At 43.3% G+C, this 26,742-nt stretch overlaps 1 protein-coding gene across 2 annotated transcripts in view; it reads right to left on the bottom strand.

The window, feature by feature from the left end:
* Window positions 1–26,742, bottom strand: part of STXBP3 (syntaxin binding protein 3) — a 131,554-nt gene that overhangs the window by 96,751 nt on the left and 8,061 nt on the right. For both annotated transcript variants that reach the window (XR_013218576.1, XM_077277748.1), the window contains exons 3-9: window positions 24,364–24,445; window positions 23,469–23,545; window positions 17,406–17,484; window positions 3,561–3,661; window positions 3,317–3,465; window positions 3,122–3,212; window positions 2,235–2,359 (exon numbers count right to left, since the gene is read on the bottom strand). Coding sequence is in view for 1 of the 2 variants with exons in the window: in XM_077277748.1 (XP_077133863.1) it covers window positions 2,235–2,359; window positions 3,122–3,212; window positions 3,317–3,465; window positions 3,561–3,661; window positions 17,406–17,484; window positions 23,469–23,545; window positions 24,364–24,445 (704 nt within the window). In the remaining variant the exon portion in view is untranslated. The remainder of the gene's footprint in view (window positions 1–2,234; window positions 2,360–3,121; window positions 3,213–3,316; window positions 3,466–3,560; window positions 3,662–17,405; window positions 17,485–23,468; window positions 23,546–24,363; window positions 24,446–26,742) is intronic.

A 26,742-nucleotide genomic window follows, 5' to 3' on the forward strand; every position in this document is an offset into this window, starting at 1 on the left:
TCTATGTTGAAAAAGCCAAATGGCGCTCCTTCCCTTCTGAGCTCTACTGTGCACCCAAACAGAGGTTTACACCCACATACGGGGTATCGACATACTCAGGACAAATTGCACAACAACTTTTGGGAACCAATTTCTCTTGCTACCCTTGGGAAAATAAAAAATTGGGGGTGAAAAGATCATTCTTGTGAAAAAAAAATGATTTTTAATTTTTTCGGCTCTATGTTATAAACTTGTGTGAAGCACTTGGGGGTTCAAAGTGTTGACCACATGCCTAGATAAGTTCCTTAGGGGGTCTAGTTTCCAAAATGGGGTCACTTGTGGGGGGTTTCCTCTGTTTAGGCACATCAGCGCCTCTCCAAACGCGACATGGTGTCCGATCTCAATTCCAGGGAATTCTATGTTGAAAAAGCCAAATGGCGCTCCTTCCCTTCTGAGCTCTACTGTGCGCCCAAACAGAGGTTTACCCCCACATACGGGGTATCGACATACTCAGGACAAATTGCACAACAACTTTTGGGATCCAATTTCTCTTGCTACCCTTGGGAAAATAAAAAATTGGGGGTGAAAAGATCATTCTTGTGAAAAAAAAATGATTTTTAATTTTTTCGGCTCTATGTTATAAACTTGTGTGAAGCACTTGGGGGTTCAAAGTGTTGACCACATGCCTAGATAAGTTCCTTAGGGGGTCTAGTTTCCAAAATGGGGTCACTTGTGGGGGGTTTCCTCTGTTTAGGCACATCAGCGCCTCTCCAAACGCGACATGGTGTCCGATCTCAATTCCAGGGAATTCTATGTTGAAAAAGCCAAATGGCGCTCCTTCCCTTCTGAGCTCTACTGTGCGCCCAAACAGAGGTTTACCCCCACATACGGGGTATCGACATACTCAGGACAAATTGCACAACAACTTTTGGGAACCAATTTCTCTTGCTACCCTTGGGAAAATAAAAAATTGGGGGTGAAAAGATCATTCTTGTGAAAAAAAAAATGATTTTTAATTTTTTCGGCTCTATGTTATAAACTTGTGTGAAGCACTTGGGGGTTCAAAGTGTTGACCACACACCTAGATAAGTTCCTTAGGGGGTCTAGTTTCCAAAATGGGGTCACTTTTGGGGGGTTTCCACTGTTTAGGCGCATCAGCGGCTCTCCAAACGCGACATGGTGTTCGATCTCAATTCCTGGGAATTCTGTGTTGAAAAAGTCAAATGGCGCTCTTTCCCTTCGGAGCTCTGCTGTGCACCCAAAAAGTGGTCTCCCCCCACATATGACGTATCGACATTCTCCGGACAAATTGCACAACAAATTATGTGGTTCATTTTCTTTTTTTACACTTATGAAAATAAAAAAAATTGGTTCTGAAGTAAAATGTTTGTGAAAAAAAGTAAAATGTTCATTTTTTCCTTCCACATTGCTTTAGCTCTCGTGAAGCACCTGAAGGGTTAATAAACTTCTTGAATGTGGTTTTGCGCACCTTGAGGGGTGCAGTTTTTAGAATGGTGTCACTTTTGGGTATTTTCAGCCATATAGACCCCTCAAACTGACTTCAAATGTGAGGTGGTCCCTAAAAAAAAATGGTTTAGTAAATTTTGCTGTAAAAATAAGAAATTGCTGGTCAAATTTTAACCCTTATAACTCCCTAATATATATTTTTTTTTTTCCAAACTTGTGCTGATGTAAAGTAGACATATGGGAAATGTTATTTATTGACCATTTTGTGTGACATATCTCTCTGATGTAAGGGAATAAAAATTCAAATTTTGAAAATTGCAAAATTTTCAAAATTTTCGCCATATTTCCATTTTTTTAATAAATAAACGCAAGTAATATCGAAGAAATGTTACCACTAACATGAAGTACAATATGTCACGAGAAAACAATCTCAGAATCAGCAGGATCTGTTGAAGCGTTCCCGAGTTATGACCTCATAAAGTGACACTGGTCAGAATTGTAAAAATTGGCTCGGTCATTAAGTACCAAATTGGCTCTGTCACTAAGGGGTTAAGGTGTAGGAGAGTTCCCACTGTGTCTGGCTGCAGAACAAGGGCTGCAGGAGGAGCCCCCAGTCATCTCTTCTTTCAGTAGAAGGTACAGAATACAAAGCCCAGTGCCTGCAGCTAGAGGTGGAAGGTATCAGCAATTCCTAATACGCTGTGGACAGGATCCTCTTCAGGTTACTCATAGCTTTCATTTCTAGGTTTAGCGATCCTCCCTTGGGTGAATAATAGTGAAGCACTTACTTGTAAACATCATCCTCAATAGGCAAAACATCATAAATCATGGCTTGGAAAGTCAGCTCATGTAGCACTGTAGACACCGGATCAAATCCTCGGTCTATGATAAGTAATTGAGACTGAGACTTCTCCTGCATGAGGAGAAAAGAAAAATGTAAAAGAAACAGCCAATTTTCCACATCACCATGTTTGTCAACCTTAAGGGCTTAACTCAATGGCGGCTCTATGAAGACAACTATGGTTTACATGAAGTTTCTTTATAACATTGTACAGAATTATAGTCAATGTGGGGCCAGCTAATCCTCCATTGTGCAGGTCCTGCTAGCCTCTATGTGTATACCTACAGGCTGCACAATCTCATGCTAATCATGGGCAGGGCAATAGGCAGAGCTAACATCAGCCAGGAGCAGTGAGGGACAATGGTGGCCTCTCTGGCGTATCTGAGACATACATGGTTTTTTATGCTGTGTTCTACTCGTAAAGGCTCATTCAGACGTCAGTTTTTCTCCTACGAGTGACACCTGTGGTTTTCTACCTATGACAGTCCATGGGGTATTTCACATGTCCTGCTTTTCCCCTAAGACAGAGTGGTGGGCATAGAAGCATCTAGACTTGTCCAATATTGATCCGAGTGTCGGCTCAAGCTCAGCAATGCAAGTCTACGCATATGAAAAAAATCTGACAGCACTCGGACGCCAAGAAAAACTGATGAAACTCTGATCAAACTGATGGCAAAAACTGACACGGACGGAACTCATTGATGAATGAATACAAGAAAACTGTGTAGTGTGAATGAGCCACAAACCGTGCACACACTTCCTCTGTAGATTACATGGACAAGCCGAGTTATCAATTGCTAACAGCTACACTTGTCTAACTTAGATTCACATTACCTTACACTGATTTCTTTCATCAGTCTTGTAAAACTCCACAAGTTTCTCTTCCACCAAGTTGGCCAAATCTTCAGCATTATCTAGGGGATCTCTATACAGATGAATCATTGTGATGAATAAAAAAATATATATTTTATTACCATACAAGAAAGTGGTCATATAGTTATCAAACAGGAACGGCTTTCGGGAAGTTACCTCTTAAAGCGCACTCCAGGGTTCTCGTCCAAAGTGGCACAGAGCGTTACTATCTGCTGAGCGATGGATGCCACTGCAGATTCTCTGTCCACGGACTTATCTGGACTATACAGCAGGTGAAAGGCATCAGGGACATTCAGCAGAAACACCTACAGAGACCAACAAATGGACAACGTACAATACCGTTCTAAGGAAAAAATAATTATTACAGTTAAAGTGAGACTCCCACATTTGTGGTTATTACCTGGGACTCTTTAGGGAAGAACGAAATATTGATCTCTTTGCATCTTTTTATCGTTTTAGGCTGGCATGACTTCAGCTTTTTAAAAAGGTCGTCTGGACAAGCTGAAAGCCAAACAAATTGTATACATTACATAGAATACCACAACTGCTTTCACCTGGGACAAGAAATTTCTGCATGAAAACACAATCATTATGTGCATCTCACCGAGTCACCTATTTAATGCCTTCCCAAAATATTACAAATCACATCTGGAGATGGGTCATTATGCAAAAACAAACAAACAAAAAAAAACAAACTATCATTAGATCCTCAACAATTTTTACTTAAAGGGAACCTGTCAGCAGGATTGCGCTCAGTAACCTACACAGTGTCAGGTCGGCGCCACTATGCTGATTAATGATACCTGGTGATGAAATCCGTCTTGTAGTTGTTGTGTAATCTTTATTTTCAGTTTTGAGTTAATGATATGGCCGTGCTCCGGGGCAGCCTGTCCGGGGGGGGGGGGGGGCTTCATGTGGTGCTCTGCTTAGGTATTCATCTGTATGGCTTCTGACAGGTCACTGATCCCTCACTGACCTGCCTCCTTATTTTACATACTGCATATAATATTGTGGGGTTAGAAAGACAAAACAAACTTCATCAAAATGGCACTGGTGGACTGCAGCAGGTTACATGTCTACATGCATTTATTCCTTATTCCTATACTATCGTGGGGTATAAATAAATATTATATATATATATATATATATATATATATATATATATATATATATATATATATATATATATATATATATATATATATATATAAAAAATTGGAACAGCATCAAACACTACCTTGAAAATGTGCAAAGCTTCCCCAACCACTGTTCAAATAGCTTAAATATAAAGGTAAAAAAAGGAAAACAGCACGAAAAGAAATGAAGAAAAAGTGGACTTTATTGCCCAAACGGCGTAGATTTCACATCCGAAACGTTGCCACGCCGTTTGGGCAATAAAGTCCACTTTTTTCTTTTTTTTTCGTGCGTGCGTGCGTGCGTGCATACACACACATATACAGGGTGGTCCAAAAGTAGGTGGACGGAAAATAATAACATTTATTTTGATGTATTATTCACTTTGAATTTTTATTATGTTAAACCAGAGAGTTGTGTGACACAAAATAGTTAATAAATAACATTTCCCACATGTCTACTTTACATCAGCACAATTTTGGAAACACATTTTTTGTTTTGTTAGGAAGTTATAAGGATTAAAATTTGACCAGTAATTTCTCATTTTTACAAAAAAAATTTACAAAACCAGTTTTTTTTTTTTTAGGAACCACATCACATCTGAAGTCAGTTTGAGGGGTCTATATGGTGGAAGAAACCCAAACGTGACACCATTCTAAAAACTGCACCCCTCAAGGTGCTCAAAACCACATTCAAGAGGTTTATTAACCCTTCAGGTGTTTCACAGCAGCGGAAGCAATATGGATGAAAAAAAATGAACATTAACTTTTTAGTCACAAAAATGATCTTTTAGCAACAATTTTTTTTATTCTCCCAAGGGTAAAAGGAGAAAGTGGACCGCAAAAGTTGTTGTCCAATTTGTCCCGAGTACGCGGAAACTTCATATGTGGGGGTAAACCACTGTTTGGGCACACGGCAGGGTCCGGAAGAGAAGTAGTGACGTTTTGGAATGCAGACTTTGATGGAATGGTCTGCGGGCGTCATGTTGCGTTTGCAAAGCCCCTGATGTTTCTAAACAGTAGAATCCCCCCACAAGTGACCCCATTTTGGAAACTAGACCCCCCAAGAAACTTATCTAGATGTGTGGTGAGAACCTTGAACCCCAAAAACCATGTTTGATAAATCTCTCCCTTCGTAACCCTAATACACATACTGTCCACCTACTTTTGGACATTGTGTATATATATATATATATATATATATATATATATATATATATATATATATATATATATATATATATATATATATATATATATATATATATATATATATATATATATATATACACACACATATATACACACACACACACACATACATATACACAGTACAGACCAAAAGTTTGGACACACCTTCTCATTTAAAGATTTTTCTATATTTTCATGACTATGAAAATTGTACATTCACACTGAAGGCATCAAAACTATGAATTATATGTGGAATTATATACTTAACAAAAAAGTGTGAAACGACTAAAATTATGTCTTACATTCTAGGCTCTTCAAAGTAGCCACCTTTTGCTTTGATGACTGCTTTGCACACTCTTGGCATTTTCTTGAGCTTCAAGAGGTAGTCACTGGGAATGGTCTTCCAACAGTTCCCAGAGATGCTTAGCACTTGTTGGCCCTTTTGCCTTCACTCTCGGTCCAGCTCACCCCAAACCATCTCGATTGGGTTCAGGTCTGGTGACTGTGGAGGCCAGGTCATCTGGCGCAGCACCCCATCACTCTTCTTCTTGGTCAAGTAGCCCTTACACAGCCTGGAGGTGTGTTTGGGGTCATTGTCCTGTTGAAAAATAAATGATGGTCCAACTAAACGCAAACCGGATGGAATAGCATGCTGCTGCAAGATGCTGTGGTAGTCATGCTGGTTCAGTATGCCTTCAATTTTGAATAAATCCCCAACAGTGTCACCAGCAAAGCACCCCCACAGCATCACACCTCCTCCTCCATGCTTCACGGTGGGAACCAAGCATGTAGAGTCCATCCGTTCACCTTTTCTGCGTCGCGCAAAGACACGGTGGTTGAACCAAAGATCTCAAAATTGGACTCATCAGACCAAAGCACAGATTTCCACTGGTCAATGTCCATTCCTTGTGTTCTTTAGCCCAAACAAGTCTCTTCTACTTGTTGCCTGTCCTTAGCAGTGGTATCCTAGCAGCTATTGTACCATGAAGGCCTTCTGCACAAAGTCTCCTCTTAACAGTTGTTGTAGAGATGTGTCTGCTAGAACTCTGTGTGGCATTGATCTGGTCTCTAATCTGAGCTGCTGTTAACCTGCGATTTCTGAGGCTGGTGACTCGGATAAACTTATCCTCAGAAGCAGAGGTGACTCTTGGTCTTCCTTTCCTGGGGCGGTCCTCATGTGAGCCAGTTTCTTTGTAGCGCTTGAGGGTTTTTGCCACTGCACTTGGGTACACTTTCAAAGTTTTCCCAACTTTTCAGACTAACTGACCTTCATTTCTTAAAGTAATGATGGGCACTCGTTTTTCTTTACTTAGAATTTGTATTATAGCAAAAAAAAGCAGCTAACAGTCTATTCAGTAGGACTATCAGCTGTGTATCCACCAGACTTCTTCACAACACAACTGATGGTCCCAACCCCATTTATAAGGCAAGAAATCCCACTTATTAAACCTGACAGGGCACACCTGTGAATTGAAAACTATTCCCGGTGACTACCTCTTGAAGCTCATCAAGAGAATGCCAAGAGTGTGCAAAGCAGTCATCAAAGAAAAAGGTGGCTACTTTGAAGAACCTAAAATATAAGACATAATTTCAGTTGTTTCACACTTTTTTGTTAAGTATATAATTCCACATGTGTTAATTCATAGTTTTGATGCCTTCAGTGTGAACGTACAATTTTCATAGTCATGAAAATACAGAAAAATCTTTAAGTGAGAAGGTGTGTCCAAACTTTTGGTCTGTACTGTATATATATATATATATATACATACACTCACCGGCCACTTTATTAGGTACACCATGCTAGTAACGGGTTGGACCCCTTTTGCCTTCAGAACTGCCTCAATTCTTCGTGGCATAGATTCAACAAGGTGCTGGAAGCATTCCTCAGAGATTTTGGTCCATATTGACATGATGGCATCACACAGTTGCCGCAGATTTGTCGGCTGCACATCCCACAGATGCTCCATACAAGGCAGGATGGATCCATGATTTCATGTTGTTTACGCCAAATTCTGACCCTACCATCCGAATGTCGCAGCAGAAATCGAGACTCATCAGACCAAGCAACGTTTTTCCAATCTTCTACTGTCCAATTTCGATGAGCTTGTACAAATTGTAGCCTCAGTTTCCTGTTCTTAGCTGAAAGGAGTGGTACCCGGTGTGGTCTTCTGCTGCTGTAGCCCATCTGCCTCAAAGTTCGACGCACTGTGCGTTCAGAGATGCTCTTAGGCCTACCTTGGTTGTAACGGGTGGCGATTTGAGTCACTGTTGCCTTTCTATCAGCTCGAACCAGTCTGCCCATTCTCCTCTGACCTCTGGCATCAACAAGGCATTTCCGCCCACAGAACTGCCGCTCACTGGATTTTTTTTATTTTTCGGACCATTCTCTGTAAACCCTAGAGATGGTTGTGCGTGAAAATCCCAGTAGATCAGCAGTTTCTGAAATACTCAGACCAGCCCTTCTGGCACCAACAACCATGCCACGTTCAAAGGCACTCAAATCACCTTTCTTCCCCATACTGATGCTCGGTTTGAACTGCAGGAGATTGTCTTGACCATGTCTACATGCCTAAATGCACTGAGTTGCCGCCATGTGATTGGCTGATTAGAAATTAAGTGTTAACAAGAAGTTGGACAGGTGTACCTAATAAAGTGGCCAGTGAGTGTATATATATATATATATATTACACACACATACAGGGTGGTCCAAAAGTAGGTGGACAGTATGTGTATTAGGGTTACGAAGGGAGAGATTTATCAAACATGGTTTTTGGGGTTCAAGGTTCTCACCACACATCTAGATAAGTTTCATCAAAATGGTGCTGGCGCAGTATCAATTTCCGTTAGATGCTACTGTCCAAGCGCTGTCGCCATTTTGCTAGAGAAAAAAAAAAAAAATCAGCTTTATCAAAACGGTGCTGCAGCGCCTGCGCAGTAACATCTATCGCCAAAGATTATTATCTTTTTTTTTACCCCACAATAGTATAGGAGTAAATCATAATTTCATATAGGCACATCAGTAATGTATCATGCTACTGTGTAGGTGCCGCTGAAACTTCACACTAGACCTCAAGCAGCTTGGATTGTGTGTCGCTCCACTCTTCCTCCAGACTCTGGGACCTTGATTTCCAAGACCTAGTGTGAAGTTTCCCCAATCAGTGATGGTTTGGGGAGCCATGTCATCTGCTGGTGTAGGACCTCTGTGTTTTATCAAGACCAAAGTCAGCGCAATCGTCTACCAGGAAATTTTAGAGCACTTCTTGCTTTCCTTTGCCAACAAGCTTTTTGGAGATGGAAATTTCATTCTCCAGCAGGACTTGGCACCTGTCCACACTGCCAAAAGTACCAATACCTGGTTTACAAACAACAGTATCACTGTGCTTGATTGGCCAGCAAACTCACCTGACCTTAATCACATAGAGAATCTATGGGATATTGTCAAGATGAGAGACACCAGATCCAACAATGCAGATGAGCTGAAGGCTGCTATCAAAGCAACCTGGGCTTCCATAACACCCCAGCAGTACCACAGGCTCGATCACCTCCATGCCATGCTGCTTTGATGCAGTAATTGATGAAAACGGAGCCCCGACCAAGTATTGGAGTGCATTTACTGAACATACATTTCAGCAGGCTAACATTTCGAATGTTAAAATCATTTTTCAAGCTGGTGTTATAAAGTATTCTAATTTAATGACTTTTGGGTTTTCATTGGCTGTAAGCCATAATCATCAACATTAACAGAAATAAACACATGGAATAGATCACTCTGTTTATAATGTCTCTATATAATATAGGAGTTTCACTTTTTGTATTGAAGAACTGAAATAAACTTTTTGATGATATTCAAATTTTGTAAGAAGCACCTGTATATCTCTCTCTCACAATAATATCTACATCACAAAGCTGATTTACTTCGTTTCCATTGTAATCTGCCAATCTTTATTCCTTTTTCCAAGTTTGTTCTTTGTTGAATATGAAAATCTTTCAATAAAAAACAGTAATTAGACATACCGGTAATTATATTTCCAGGAATCCATCCTGACAGCACCATGGAGGACGTCCTTCTTATCCATAGTGGGACAGGAAACCACGAGAGTTTAAAAGGACCCTCCCCCTTCCACCCTTCAGTGATTTTCCAAAGTAACACCTCTGGATGGATGCAAAAAAGAGAATTTTATTTGAACAAAACAATCATTATACAAATGTTACTTCACATAAGTATGCATTATATGTAACATAGGGAGGGAACTACCAGTGCTGTCAGGATGGATTCCTGGAAATATAATTACCGGTATGTCTAATTACCGTTTTCCAGGTCACCACCTGACAGCACCATGGAGAAGTACCAAAGGAGACCTTTTGGTCCTAGGGCGGGACTACTGCATGAAGCACCTTCCTGCCAAAGGCTAGCTGGGATGACACTACGTCTAGCTTGTAATGCTTAGAGAAGGTACTGAGACTAGACCAGGAGGCAGCTCTACAGAGCTGATCTGCCGAAGCTCCCCCTTTCTCTGCCCATGAGGCGGCTATCGCCCTAGATGAATGAGCTTTTAAGTTGTCTGGGGGATTCTTACCCTGTGCTTTATATGCTAGGCTAATAGTGGATCTAATCCATCTAGCAATGGTAGATTTTGAAGCTTTTTTTCCCCCTATTTGGGCCCCCAAATAGAACGAACAGATTAGTATCCTGTCTCCAGGCCCTAGTCGCCTCTAAGTACTTAAGAACGGTCTCCCTAACATCCAGGCTATGATAAAACATTTCTTTTTGGTTTTTGGGAGCCTGGCAAAAAGATGGAAGTACTACCTCCTGATTTATATTTGAGTCTGAGACGACCTTCGGAAGGAAGCCTGGGTCAAGTTTTAAAACTAATCTATCCTCATATATTTGCAGATAGGGATTTTGAATAGAGAGGGCCTGGAGTTCTCCTAGTCTCTTGGCTGACGTGATGGCCACTAGGAACGCCGTTTTGAGAGAAAGATTAGAGATGTTTATATCCCCAGATAAAACAAAAGGATCCTTGCACAATTCATTAAGGACCAGGTTAAGATCCCAAGGTAGGATGGTTTTCCTGATCAAGGGCCTTAGCCTTAAGACTGCCTTGGAAAAACGAGCAATCCAAGGGTGAGAGGCTAGGGAAGAGTCATAAAATACACTGAGGGCTGCCACTTGGACCCTCAGAGTACTTGGTTTAAGACCCTTCTCAAACCCCTGCTGCAAAAAATCAAGGATCTTGGGAATGTTAGGGCGATCAAGATCAACCATCGTGTCTCCACAAAAACTGCAGAATCTCTTCCAAATTTTTAAATAAATTGCAGAAGTTACTGGCTTCCTACTTGCTTGGAGAACAGAGATGACTTCTTCCGATAGACCTTTCGCTTTCAAGATCTGGCGTTCAGGATCCAAGCCGCTAATTGGAGGCTGTCTGGGTTTTGATGAAGAATCGGGCCCTGGAGGAGTAGATCTCTTCTTTTCGGAAGGAAGATAGGTTCCTCTACTGCTAGTTTCTTCAATAAGGGGAACCAGCTCCTCTTGGGCCAGAACGGAACCACTAGGATGACTTGAGCTCTGTCCTCGTATATCTTCCTCAGGATCCTTGGAATAAGTGCAAGAGGGGGAAAGGCATATAAGAGACCCCTGCTCCATGATTGGGAAAGTGCATCTACTCCTGCCGGTCTTTCCCGAGGGTTCAATGAGTAAAAGGTTTTGACCTTTGCGTTTCCTCTGGCGGCGAATAAGTCCACCTCTGGAGCTCCCCATCGCTGGCATAGCTCGTTGAAAACTTCGTTGTTTAGCTCCCATTCTATGGCTGACAGCTTCCTCCTGCTCAGAAAATCCGCCACCTGGTTCCTTGAACCTTCCAGATGAACTGCTGAAATCGAGAGAACCAGTCTCTCCGCCCAACTGAAGATCCGGTCTGCTAGATTCTGTAATCTCAGATGCCTCGGACCGCCCTGATGCCGTAGGAAGGCCACCGTCGTTGTATTGTCCGAGAAAATCTTCAGGTGCTTGTTTTTTAGCAGATCCTGAGCTGAACATAGGACCTTCCAGACTGCGTGTAATTCTCTCTGATTCGATGAATACATGCTTTCCTCTGGATTCCACTGTCCTTGATAAAATCTTCCTAGGACCTGAACACCCCATCCTTGTTGACTTGCGTCTGTGGTCACCGTGACAGCCGGAGAGAGGATCCATGGTACAGCGACCTGTAGGTTCTTGGGAACAGTCCACCATCGGAGGGATCGTCTGACTTGATGGGAAAGACGGAACTCCTTGTCCAGAGATGCTTGTCTTCTGTCCCAGGAAGCAAGGACTGCTCTCTGCAGGTGACGGGAATGAAATTGACTCCAGTTGACACAAGGAATACAGGCCGTCATTAACCCCAGGACCCTCATTGCATCTCTGATGGACACTCGGCTTTTTGAAAAATGGCGAACTCTTCTTATAATATCGACCCGCTTCTCGTCTGGAAGAAAAGACTTCCTGATATTTGAGTCTAGGATAACTCCTAGAAACTTTATTCTTGATTTGGGTGTTAGGTGAGATTTTGACCAGTTCACCACCCAGCCTAATTTCTGCAGAGTGGAGATTACCAACTGACAGTCGATCTTGAGCTGCCCTATCGAATCCCCTACCAATAGGAAATCGTCCAGATAGGGTACTATTGTGATATCTCGATTTCTCAGATAAGATACTATCTCCACGACAATCTTCGTAAAGACTCTGGGTGCTGTTGCTAACCCAAAGGGGAGGCAGCAAAACTGGTAATGGTAGATCCTTCCCTCTTTTTCTATCGCAAATCTGAGATATTTTTGGTGATCTCTGCAAATTGGAACATGGTAATATGCACTCTTTAAATCTAAGGTGCACATTACCACATCCTTTCCTAAAAGGGGAATTGTGGAGCGAATGGATTCCATTTTGAACCTCTTGTACACCAGATATTTGTTTAGGGGTTTGAGGTTTATTATGGTTCTGGATTCTCCAGAGGGCTTTTTTATAGAGAAAAGGCCTGAATAATGACCTGTTTCTATTTCCCCCTGAGGAACTGGGGATATTGCTGCCATTTGCAGAAGATCCTGAATGTCCGACCACATAGGGGAGACAGAAGAGAGATGTACGTTGGACACGAAATATTTTTCTGGGGGAAGAGAGCTGAACTCTATCTTGTACCCCTGAGATATGACCTGGCGGACCCAAAGACTTCTGGTAATCCTCTCCCATTGCACCCGAAAGCCCAATAGTCGCCCTCCTATTCTGATGGCGTCATTTCTTTCGATATTCTGTTCTGGAAGTTGAGGAACCTGAGTCCCTATTCCTGTTCCTATCCCCCCCTTTTTGATAGCTCCACCTCCCTTGCTTGCCCTTACCCCTGTAGTCTGACCTCTGACCATAATAGGGCCTTCGAAAGGGCTGGTATTTTTTCTTTTTCTCCTCTGGAAATCCCTTCTTTTCATCAGAAGCTTTTTCCAGGATGTCGTCAAGAATAGGTCCGAAGACCCTTCCTCCTAAGAAAGGGATGGCACACAGTTTGTTCTTAGAATGAACGTCACCTGACCAATTTTTCAACCAAATGGCTCGTCTGGCTGCGTTCGACAAAGACTGACCCCTGGCTGTAAATCTAACCGATTCTGCCGTAGCATCTGCTAAAAAACCGGTTGCTAGCTTCAATAGAGGAATCGCCTTAATAATGGTTTCTCTAGGGGTTTTAGCCGACAACTGATCAAGTCATCTACCCACAAATGCATTGCCCGTGCTACAGACGTGGCCGCTATATTCGTGCGGATCACTGCTGCCGAGCTCTCCCAGGCTCTCTTTAAGAGTCCATCCGCCTTACGATCCATCGGCTCCTTTAAGTTAGAGGAGTCCTCAAATGGAATGGCGGTTCTTTTAGAAACCTTCGCAAGTGGAATGTCAATCTTTGGGATATCCTCCCAGTCCTTGACATCTTCATGATCAAAAGGGAGGCGGAGTCTGAAGTCTTTAGGAATTGATAACTTCTTTTCTGCTTCCTCCCATTCCTCTATTATCATAGAGCGAATGTGAGCATTGACAGGAAAGACCTTTGAGGTGTGAGAGCGCAGCCCCCCAAACATCTCGTCCTGTACCGACGGAGTAGATACGGGTTCTTCAACCTGCATAGTCTGTCTAACAGCACTCAAGAGTTCTTCTATATCACTAGATGAAAACAGATATTTCTTCCCCCTCTCTGGGGGATCTCTGCTCAATTCCTCCTCCTCCAGGTCAGATTCAAAAGAGCTGTCCTCGGACGACAAATCCGATTCTCTCTGCCTTTTCTTGGATCTCTGCGGATCCTGGGGGTCAGATTGCATGGGCTGAGGAAACGATAGGCCAGATATTGAGGCCTGCACCTCCTCTCTGATAATGGTCCTCATGTTCGACATTAGAGAGGCCTGCTCTTCCCCCAAGATACGACTGGTGCATGACTCGCATAGGGACTTCTGCCAGGAGTCCTTCAGTTTTACGGCACAAAGAGGACATTTCTTGGCTCTCCCGGATCTCTTAACCGCAGAGGCCTATAATACATAATGCAAACAAAGGGGTAAGACCCACATGGCTTCTCCTATAATTTTGTGAGGAAGCAGGGCCTGTGACTCACATGTGCCTGGGGCTCCTGTGGCGCTTCAAGCTTAGGATTATCCTCCATCTCGCTCGAACGTGCCCCCCCAGCCCACACATACCTTTAAACACAGTTGCCGCCATGTTCCGGACCTCCCTCTGGAAGGAGATGGCGAACGCCGACCCCATGCTGCCGGCCGTGACCCGGAAGTGACGAGCGCGGCAGCCGCGAACCGGAAGTGACTCGCGCCGGAGCGCGATTCGGAAGCACCACGCTCCCTCTGCAGTCACGCCGATTCCCCGGCTCCAGGATGACCTGCTGCCTCACCCCCGCAAGCGCTTATCCAGGATCCTACCCGGTAGCCACGCTGACAGGTACATCGGGGGTCTTGCGTCCAGGGTCGAGAGCCCCCCCCCTGGGGGGAAGCGACCCCTAAACCAGGAGCAGCGCTACACCGGTTAAAGCTGAGTGACCCTATAGTACGGGTATCAGCTTGGCAGATTCTTCCAGTGGGAAGGAAGAGGCCGAGCCCCCCCGATCCACACTGTCTGCACGGAACAGACGGATGACTCTCGTCGTTCCCATCCACAGTGGGACAGGAAAAACACTGAAGGGTGGAAGGGGGAGGGTCCTTTTAAACTCTCGTGGTTTCCTGTCCCACTATGGATAAGAAGGACGTCCTCCATGGTGCTGTCAGGTGGTGACCTGGAAATTACAATTATTAAAAAAAAAATAAAAAAAGATATATCATGAATATAAATGTAATTTTCTTTTGTTAGTTTGGTAATTATCATACATTTATTTATAGTACAAGTGATGCCATTTTGGAAACTAGACCACCCAAGGAACTTATCTAGATGTGTTGTGAGCACTTTGAACCCCCAATTCTTTCACTAAAGTTTATAATGTAGAGCCGTAAAAATTAAATTTTTTTCCACAAAAATTATCTTTTAGCCAGCAAATTTTTTTATTTTCCCAAGGATATCCAGAGAAATTGGACAACAACTTTTGGGGTCCAATTTGTCCTGAGTACGGTGATACCCCATATGTGGGGGGGACCACCGTTTGAGCGCATGGCAGAGCTCGGAAGGGAAGGAGCGCAGCTTTGGAATGCAGACTTAGATGGATTGGTCTGCGAGAATCACGTTGCGTTTGCAGAGCCCCTGATCTACCTAAACAGTAGAAACCCCCCAGTGATCCCCATATAGGAAAATAGACCCCCAAGCAATTACCTAGATGTGTTGTGAGAACTTTGAACCCTCAAGTGTTTCACTAAAGTTTATAACACAGAGCTGTGAAAATAAAAAATCTTTTTTTTTTTTCCACAAAAATGATTTCTTAGCCCCCAAATATTTATTTTTACAAGGGTAACATTAGAAATTGGACCCCAAAAGTTGTTGTCCAATTAGTCCTGAGTACGCTGATACTCCATATGTGGGGGTAAACCACTGTTTGGGCGCACGGGAGAGCTCGGAAGGGAAGGAGCACTGTTTTACTTTTTCAACGCAGAATTGGCTGGAATTGAGATCGGACGCCATGTTGCGTTTGGAGAGCCCCTGATGGGCCTAAACAGTGGAAACCCCCCCAATTCTAACTCCAACACACCCCTAACACTAATCCCAACCACACCCCTAACCCAAACACACCCCTAACCCTAAACCCAACCACACCCCTAACCCGAACACACCCCTAATCCTAACCACACCCCTAACCCCAATTCCAACAGTAAACGTAATCCAAACCCTAACCCCAATAGGAAAATGGAAATAAATACATTTTTTAAATTTTATTATTTTTCACTAACTAAGGGGGTTACAAAGGGGGGTTTGATTTACCATTTATAGCGGGTTTTTATGATTGGCAGCTGTCACACACTAAAAGACGTTTTCTATTGCAAAAATAGTTTTTGCATCACCACATTTTGAGAGCTATAATTTATCCATATTTTGTCCCACAGAATAATGTGGGGTCTTGTTTTTTGCAGGACGAGTTGACGTTTTTATTGGTACCATTTTCGGGCACATGACATTTTTTGATCGCTTTTTATTCCGATTTTTGGGAGGCAGAATGAACGGTTTATACCGTTCTGCGTGTGGTAAAATTGATAAGGCAGTTTTATTCTTCGGGACAGTACGATTACAGCGATACCTCATTTATATCTTTTTTAATGTTGTTGCGCTTTTACACAAATGGAAAAAAAAAATTTTTTCTTATCTTTATTTGGGGATTTTTTTTTAAATATTTTTATACATTCTAATTTTTTTTTAAACTTTATAACATTGTCCCAGGGTGGGACATTAATATGTAAAGTCAGATCGCTGATCTGACACTTTGTATAGCACGGTGTCAGATCAGCGATCTGACTGGAGGCTTGCTGGCGCCTGCTCTCAGCAGGCACTGACAAGCCACCTCACTGAAGGACCCGGAAGGACCCCGCAGCCATTTTGGATCCGGGGTCTCCATGGAGACCACCGGAACAACACGATCGCATCGCGCTGTTCCGGTGGGAGAGCGCAGGGAGCCCCCTCCCTGCGCGATTGTGCTCTATGTCGCTGTAACTACTGACAGCAGCATCAGAGTGGTTAAAAGCCCACGATCGCGCTAGCACCGATCGTGGGCATTGCTGCGGGGTGTCAGCTTTCACGTACAGCTGACACCCTCACGCGATCGCCCCAGACCTCACCGCGAGACAGTGCGATCGTGCTGCCGCACTAGTACTGCGGTTTGAGGGTATGCAATTCCCGCAGAGCAGTACTAGTATGGCGCATGTCAGGAAGGGGTTAAATAATGTTTATTTTAATGCCATATTCTGACAGCAACAACTTTATTTTTGCACGATGACCAGAATATTTTTTGGGGAAAATAATGTTCTATGATTGCTTTTAATTCTAATTGTTTAGGAGGCAAAATGAACACTAAAAGAAGGAAAAAGAGAGAAAAAAAAAAAAAAAAAAAAAAAAGAGATGCCTCTCACACAGCCAAACCAGATCTCACACTTTGCATTGATGAGGGGCAGTACCACGAAACAGTGTCTGCAAATGAGATTCTGGTTTTGGCTTTTATCCTAAGTCATGTGACAAGGGATAAAAGAGTCGACATTGACTGTTAGGATTGCTACTTCCTATAGGTGGCGCTAGAGTTCCAGTCCTCTTCTCTCTGAAGAGGCAATTTGCATATTTCCCAGAAGAGCCTTGCAGCTTGAAAGTCTACTCATCTCGGCATGCTTAACATGTCACTCTCCACAAAGAGAAACAAAACCCTTGGGTCCTTTATGAAATATACAATATACAGGTAGAAGTCCATTTAACCCATTAATAAAATATTGCCTACTATACTCACCATCACTGAAGTAGATGTAGGCAGATTTATACTTGCAAGAAGATTTGGACTTCAAGTCCGCCACGATACAGTCCACAGACTGAAATAAGCCAGAGAAAGGAAGGGTATTAAGAACGTTTACTCTGCACCAAGCCGGAGCACACAGATTGAGAAATTACTATTGGTTTAACCCCTTCATGACCTTGCCGTTTTTTGCAATTCTGACCAGTGTCCCTTTATGAGGTAATAACTCAGGAACGCTTCAACGGATCCTAGCGATTCTGAGATTGTTTTTTCGTGACATATTGGGCTTCATGTTAGTGGTAAATTTAGGTAGATAATTTCTGAGTTTATTTGTGAAAAAAACGGAAATTTGGCAAAAATTTTGAAAATTTCGCAATTTTCACATTTTGAATTTTTATTCTGTTAAACCAGAGAGTTATGTGACACAAAATAGTTAATAAATAACATTTCCCACATGTCTACTTTACATCAGCACAATTTTGGAAACAAATTTTTTTTTTGCTAGGAAGTTATAAGGGTTAAAATTTGACCAGTGATTTCTCATTTTTACAACAAAATTTACAAAACCATTTTTTTTAGGGATCACCTCACATTTGAAGTCAGTTTGAGGGTTCTATATGGCTGAAAATACCCAAAAGTGACACCATTCTAAAAACTGCACCCCTCAAGGTGCTCAAAACCACATTCAAGAAGTTTATTAACCCTTCAGGTGTTTCACAGCAGCAGAAGCAACATGGAAGTAAAAAATGAACATTTAACTTTTTAGTCACAAAAATGATATTTTAGCAAAAAAATTTTTATTTTCCCAAGGGTAAAAGGAGAAACTGGACCACGGACGTTGTTGTCCAATTTGTCCTGAGTACGCTGATACCTCATATGTGGGGGTAAACCACTGTTTGGGCGCACGGCAGGGCTCGGAAGGGAAGGAGTGCCATTTGACTTTTTCAATGAAAAATTGGCTCCAATCTTTAGCGGACACCATGTCGCGTTTGGAGAGCCCCCGTGTGCCTAAACATTGGAGCTCCCCCACAAGTGACCCCATTTTGGAAACTAGACCCCCCAAGGAACTTATCTAGAAGCATAGTGAGCACTTTAAACCCCCAGGTGCTTCACAAATTGATCCGTAAAAATGAAAAAGTACTTTTTTTTCACGAAAAAATTATTTTAGCCTCAATTTTTTCATTTTCACATGGGCAACAGGATAAAATGGATCCTAAATTTTGTTGGGCAATTTCTCCTGAGTACACCAATACCTCACATGTGGGGGTAAACCACTGTTTGGGCACATGGTAAGGCTCGGAAGGGAAGGAGCGCCATTTGACTTTTTGAATGAAAAATTATCTCCATCGTTAGCGGACACCATGTCGCGTTTGGAAAGCCCCTGTGTGCCTAAACATTGGAGCTCCTCCACAAGTGACCCCATTTTGGAAAGTAGACCCCCCAAGGAACTCATCTAGAGGCATAGTGAGCACTTTAAACCCCCAGGTGCTTCACAAATTGATCCGCAAAAATGAAAAAGTACTTTTTTTTCACACAAAATTTCTTTTAGCCTCAATTCTTTCACTTTCACATGGGCAACAGGATAAAATGGATCCTAAAATTTGTTGGGCAATTTCTCCTGAGTATGCCGATACCTCATATGTGGGGGTAAACCACTGTTTGGGTGCACGGCAAGGCTCGGAAGGGGAGGCGTGCCATTTGACTTTTTGAATGGAAAATTAGCTCCAATCGTTAGCGGACACCATGTCGCATTTGGAGAGCCCCTGTGTGCCTAAACATTGGAGCTCCCCTACAAGTGACCCCATTTTGGAAACTAGACCCCCCAAGGAACTTATCTAGATGCATAGTAAACACTTATAACCCCCAGGTGCTTCACAGAAGTTTATAACGCAGAGCCGTGAAAATAAAAAAATAATTTTTCTTTCCTCAAAAATGATTTTTAGCCCAGAATTTTTTATTTTCCCAAGGGTAATAGGAGAAATTGGACCCCAAATGTTGTTGTCCAGTTTGTCCTGAGTACGATGATACCCCATATGTGGGGGTAAACCACTGTTTGGGCGCACGGCAGGGCTCGGAAGGGAAGGCACGCCATTTGGCTTTTTGAATGGAAAATTAGCTCCAATCATTAGCGGACACCATGTCGCGTTTGGAGAGCCTCTGTGTGCCTAAACATTGGAGCTCCCGCACAAGTGGCCCCATTTTGGAAACTAGACCTCCCAAGGAACTAATCTAGATGTGTGGTGAGCACTTTGAACCCCCAAGTGCTTCACAGAAGTTTATAACGCAGAGCCATGAAAATAAAAAATAATTTTTCTTTTCTCAAAAATGATTTTTTAGCCCACAATTTTTTATTTTCCCAAGGGTAATAGGAGAAATTGGACCCCAAAAGTTGTTTTCCAGTTTCTCCTGAGTACGATGATACCCCATATGTGGGGGTAAACCACTGTTTTGGCACACGTCGGGGTTCGAAAGGGAAGTAGTGACGTTTTGAAATGCAGACTTTGATGGAATGCTCTGCGGGCGTCAGGTTGCGTTTGCAGAGCCCCTGATGTGCCTAAACAGTAGGAACTCCCCACAATTGACTCCATTTTGGAAACTAGACCCCCAAGGGAACTTATCTAGATGTGTAGTGAGCACTTTGAACCCCCAAGTGCTTCACAGAAGTTTATAACGCAGAGCCGTGAAAATAAAAAATGTGTTTCCTTTCCTCAAAAATATTTTTTTAGCCCAGAATTTTTTTATTTTTGCAAGAGTAACAGGAGAAATTGGACCCCAAAAGTTGTTGTCCAGTTTCTCCTGAGTACGCTGATACCCCATATGTGGGGGTAAACCACTTTTTGGGTACATGCCGGGGCTCGGAAGGGAAGTAGTGACGTTTTGGAATGCAGACTTTGATGGAATGGTCTGCGGGCATCATGTTACGTTTGCAGAGCCCCTGATATGCCTAAACAGTAGAAACCCCCCACAAGTGACCCCATTTTGGAAACTAGACCCCCCAAGGAACTTATCTAGATGTGTGGTGAGCACGTTCAACCCCCAAGTGCTTCACAGAAGTTTACAACGCAGAGCCGTGAAAATAAAAAATCATTTTTCTTTCCTCAAAAAAGATGTTTTAGCAAGCAATTTTTTATTTTCACAAGGGTAACAGGAGAATTTGGACCCCAATATTTGTTGCCCAGTTTGTTGTGAGTACGCTGATACCCCATATGTGGGGGTAAACCACTGTTTGGGCACACGTCAGGGCTCGGAAGGGAAGTAGTGACATTTGAAATGCAGACTTTGATGGAATGGTCTGCGGGCGTCACATTGCATTTGCAGAGCCCCTGATGTGCCTAAACAGTAGAAACACCCCACAAGTGACCCCATTTTGGAAACTAGACCCCCGAAGGAACTTATCTAGATGTGTGGTGAGCACTTTCAACCCCCAAGTGCTTCACAGAAGTTTATAACGCAGAGGCGTGAAAATAAAAAATAATTGTTCTTTCCTCAAAAATTATGTTTTAGCAAGTAATTTTTTATTTTTGCAAGGGTAACAGGAGAAATTGGACCCCAACAGTTGTTGCCCAGTTTGTCCTGAGTACGCTGGTACCCCAAATGTGGGGGTAAACCACTGTTTGGGCGCACGTCGGGGCTTGGAAGGGCGGGAGCACCATTTGACTTTTTGAACGCAAGATTGGCTGGAATCAATGGTGGCGCCATGTTGCGTTTGGAGACCCCTGATGTGCCTAAAACAGTGGAAACCCCTCAATTCTAACTTCAACACTTACCCCAACACACCCCTAATCCTAATCCCAACTGTAGCCATAACCCTAATCACAACCCTAACCCCAACACACCCCTAACCACAACCCTAACCGCAACACAACCGTAACCCTAATTCCAACCCTAATCCTAACCCTAATCCCAACCGTAACCCTAATCCCAACCCTAACCACAACTGTAACCCCAACACACCCCTAACCCTATCCGTAACCCTAACCACAAGCCTATTCTTAACCCTATTTCCAACCCTAGCCCTAATTCCAACCCTAACCCTAAGGGTATGTGCCCACGTTGCGGATTCGTGTGAGATTTTTCCGCACGATTTTTGAAAAATCTGCAGGTAAAAGGCACTGCGTTTTGCCTGCGGATTTACAGCAGATTTCCAGTGTTTTTTTGTGCGGATTTCACCTGCGGATTCCTATTGAGGAACAGGTGTAAACCGCTGCGGAATCCGCACAAAGAATTGACATGCTGCGGAAAATACAATGCAGCGTTTCTGCACGGAATTTTCCGCACCATGGGCACAGCAGATTTGGTTTTCCTTAGGTGTACATGGTACTGTAAACCTGATGGAAAACTGCTTCGAATTCGCAGCGGCCAATCCGCTGCGGATCCGCGGCCAATCCGCTGCCAATCCGCTGCGGATCCGCGGCCAATCCGCTGCAGATCCGCGGCCAATCCGCTGCGGATCCGCTGCGGATCCGCGGCCAATCCGCTGCCAATCCGCGGCCAATCCGCTGCAGATCCGTGGCCAATCCGCTGCGGATCCGCTGCCGATCCGCTGCCGATCCGCTGCAGATCCGCGGCCAATCTGCTGCGGATCCGCGGCCGATCCGCGGCCGATCCGCTGCGGATCCGCGGCCGATCCGCTCTGTGTGCACATGCCATAACCCTACCCCTAACCCTAACCCTACCCGTAACCCTAACCCTACCCCTAACCCTACCCCTAGTTCTAACCCTAACCCTAGTGGTAAAAGAAAAAAAATATTTTCTTTATTTTATTATTGTCCCTACCTATGGGGGTGATAAAGGGGGGGGTTTATTTATTATTTTTTTATTTTGATCGCTGTGGTAGAACCTACCACAGCGATCAAAATGTACCTGTAACGAATCTGCCAGCCTGCAGATTCGGCGGGCGTACTGAGCATGCGCCCGCCATTTTCCAAGATGGCAGCGCCCAGCGAGGAGACGGCCGGACACCGGGAGGATCGGTAAGTATGAGGGGGTGGTGGGGGGGTGGATCGGAGCACAGGGGGGGGGATCGGAGGACGGGGGGAGCGGACAGGAGCACGGGGGAGCGGACAGGAGCACGGGGGAGCGAACAGGGGGACGGAGGGGGGTACCGGACAGAACGGAGGACTGGGGAGGAGATCGGGGGCGGTGGGGGGGGCCAGTACATGATTTCCAGCCATGGCAGATGCTATTGCAGCATCGGCCATGGCTGGATTGCAATATTTCACCATTTTCATAGGTGAAATATTGCAAATTGCTCTGATTGGGTGTTGCACTTTCAACAGCCAATCAGAGCGATCGTAGCCACGTGGGGGCAAAGCCACCCCCCCTAGGCTGAAGTACAACCCCCTCTCCCTGCAGATCGGGTAAAATAGGAATTAACCCTTTCACCCGATCTGCAGGGATGCGATCATTCCATGACGCCGCATAGGCGTCATGGGTCGGGAAGGGGTTAAAATAGAAATGTCATTTAGTCTGGGACTAATGATATCATTAATGGAGATTGGTGAAGGCCCAACCCCGATCAACTGAAATCTGCTCCCGATTGGTGGATATAAGTGATGATGGGGAGGAGATCGCCGCTCCTTACAGGGGTAAGCGGCCACCATCGGAAAATGCACCTCATCTCCTAGTCTACTCTGAACATATGACATGGGGGTACTTTGCACAAACTGAACTTAAAGGAAGGCCCACAGACTAAATGATACATATCCATAAGGCTCCACTTACTAGAGAGATCCCCCCAAAAAATGAGATCCTTCAGCCTCCATCAGGATGGCGTTTGCTACCAAGCCCCGTCCAGGGTAAAACATGTACCATGGGGTATACGTTTGTTTTCTTTTAATGAAACCCTCTAAGTGACATATGTCACTGTATACCAAGCACGGGTATAAGATGGGGTCTCTATACCCCCAACAGAAAGCTCAAATGCGGTGTGCACTGGGACACTTCAAGAGAGCAGGTACAAGGGGAGAACCCCACTAAGCCATGCAAGTTACGTGACATGCGTTCACAGGAAGGCAAACTCAATGTGAGACAACATCATTAAGAGGAGCGACTACAAACCTTCTCATTTGGCGATATGAAGTATATAGCCTTTAAATCCTCCACTGGTTGTCTTGCCTTATAGAGGTCTTCTACAACTAGAGAAAAGGAAGACATTGGGAGAGGGTGGCTGTGATATATGTAACAGAAAGCCTTAGTCACCTGTGAGAATGTAACACTCACTTACAGTCTGGTTTCCATGTATCATGAATACACTTCTTAACGATACAATGGCTCGTACATTATTATGGATGGGGGACAACTGTGGAATTTATTTCCGTGGTCCGGGAAACCCTTTAAGACATCAGGACTGTTTCATGGATGCAAAACCAAAAGGCAACCTGGATATCCGGGTCAGGGGCTAAAGGGTTTTTATTGTTGATCATTTATAAGCAGTAAGAAGAGCAGGGTGACAATCTAGTTTATTAAAGGGAATCTCTCAGCAGGTTGTTGCTATGTAATCTGAGGACAGTATGAGGTAGGGGCAGAGACACACATTTCAGTGATGGGTCACTTATTAGGCTGTGTGCTGTTTCATTAAAATAAATGTTTTATCACCAGAACATTATCACTGCCAGAATAAAGGACACTCAAACAATGGCCTAATCACGCCCCCTCCTGTGATAAGCAGCTCAGTGTCAATAGACGATTTACACAGAAAGCTGTGATGTGTAGCTCTGCTACATCTAAAAACTCTTGTCACTACTGCTGCACCCAGTAAACTAAGTGACCCAGCATTGTAATCAGGTATCTTTTTCCTACATCATACTGCCCTCAAATGAGGTAGAAAAAACCTCGTGACAGTTTCCCTTTACTAAACTGAAGTGTTCAATCTAAACTAACTTATTGTAGCATATTCTTTATACGGTAATTATAAAATTAAAGCAATAAATGTCATGTACGTTTTTTATGTTACCTGTAATACCCTCTTGGAGTAGATCCGTCATTTTGCAGCATGCTGTAAGCAGCTTAGTGGTAAACTTGTCCAGAAGTAAAATCTGAAAGGAAAGCACAAAAATTCAAAGATTTAATAATATGAGTAAAAATTGAGAATAAGCCATTTGTGCCATCAGGGTGACAAACAAAAAAGATGCTCAAACCTGGATTATTATATTGTAGTGTCAAATATCTGCAAGAATGAGCGCACAAGAAATTCATTTTGTAATATAAAGCCTGCTAACATTGTACCTTTAGGCTTTACACAGGAGTGAGAAGGCATTAGATGCGAGAATGAACCGGAAAATATCAATTTCAATAACCGCGGGTACATAATAGGCTTTATTGAGTTGCACTCAGCGTATAATACAAAGTCCATGCACCTTCCAAACTAGTGTCAGGGCTATTCACATCTGCTGGGAGAGTACAGCACAGATTCTGGCTAATTTTAGTGTATTCAGAGGTATTTCTACCGATACCATAAAAGAAGATCAAACCCAGCAACACTTTGTGGTTTCCATATTAAATAGAAATCACAAAACAAGTGTGAACATCTCTGTAAAGGGAATCTGTCAGCAGCCTTTAGTTATTTAATCTCAAAGCAACATAATATAAGGGCAGAAAGCCCGATTCCACTTGCTGTAGTTTCAATACAACCACAGTTTTATCAGCAGCAGATTATCACTGGGTGCAAGGCAGTCCAGCTAATCCGAGTAACCCAGCCCCCACTACTGATTGTACAGGGTACAGAGAAAGCTGCCAGTGAAGGGTGTGGGCGGGTTATATGAGGATCAGCATCAAAATAGTGCCAAGTAACCCAGAAAGTGACACAATGCAGGAATCAGGGTCTCTGTTCCTAAATCATGCTGTTCTCAGATTCCCTTAAACTGAAGAAGAGACTTTTGTTTAATAACCATATAGCAGTGAATACATGGAGCTGCAAAACAGATATATATATATCACACAATGAAAAGTCATAATTTGGAAAAAGCGCTCAGCATATGGTGTAAGAGGCGACTTGCGAATTCTCACAGTGCCTGCAGACTTGTCATTTTAGACCAGACAACCTCTTTTAAATAATGAGATCCCCCTGCACAATATCACCCTCAACCAGATTAAATAAGGTCAATAGCATCCATATACGCCATGGATTTCAATTGATGCTCATTCAGTTAAAGGGGTTGTCTGCTGCGAATCAATAAGTCTGTAGCCACTCCGTGTGACTTATCAGTTTGGCCCGGACAACCCCTTTCCGATGTTGGGCGTAATAATACACCCACGTCGGAATCCCTCCCTTTGATGTGGGTTCCAGCGCTGAGCCCACATCTTTTCTGGCACATGTCTGCTGTTTTGAACAGCTGACATCTGCCCCTAACAGAAGCGGGTGAAATCACGATCCACCCGCGGTTGTTAACCTGTTAAATGCCGTTGTCACACTGACAGTGGCATGTTTAACTCGTGGTTACCAGAAGAAAGCCACATATCCCGGCCATTGGGGACCTCGTCACGTGACCGCGGGTCACCGATGGGTTGGCATGACAACCAGAGATCTCCAGCAGACCTCTATGGTTGTCATAGCCATATTGCTGTGAGAGCCGGCCGGCACTCATAGCAAGTGAGCATTTCTGCTACACACATCTGATCATCGCCTGTATGTAGCAGAGCAGATCGGACAACTGCAGCTTCTAGTATATATATGTTCAAATCAGCCCCCATTCAAAATAAAGCAATTAATAAAAAAAATTAAACATACACATTTGGTATTGCCGAGTTCAGAATCGCCTGATCAATATAAAAAAAAAAAAAAAAAAAAAAAACCCGATTGGTAAAATTATGTAATGAAAAAAAAACTAAAACTGCAGGAATTAGGTTTTTTTGGTCTCCGCTACATTGTTATCAAATTCAATAACGGGCAATAAAAACGTCGCGCAAAAAAATAAGGCCTCGCCCAGTCCCACATCATGAAAAATGGCAACTTTTTTTTTTTTTTTTTTTATAACCAAAGTTTGGAAAAAAAATTTCACCACTTAAATAAAAAAAAGAACCTAGACATGTTTGGTGTCTATAAACTCGTAATGACCTGGAGAATTATAATGGCAGGTCAGTTTTAGCATGTAGTGGAACAAAAAACAGAAAAACAAAAAAAAACCCACAACTGTGGAATTGCACTTTTTTGCAATTTCACCACACTTGGATTTTTTGTTTTTGTTTTTCCGCTGGTACATGACATGTTAAAACCAATGGTGTCATTCAAAAGTACAACTGGTCCCGCAAAAAAAAGCTTTCACATGGCCATTTAGACTGAAAAATACAAACGTTATGGCTCTGGGAAAAAGGGGAGCAGAAAACAAAAACTAAA

This window comes from Ranitomeya variabilis, chromosome 8 (assembly GCF_051348905.1).
Source record: "Ranitomeya variabilis isolate aRanVar5 chromosome 8, aRanVar5.hap1, whole genome shotgun sequence".
Lineage (NCBI taxonomy): Eukaryota > Metazoa > Chordata > Amphibia > Anura > Dendrobatidae > Ranitomeya > Ranitomeya variabilis.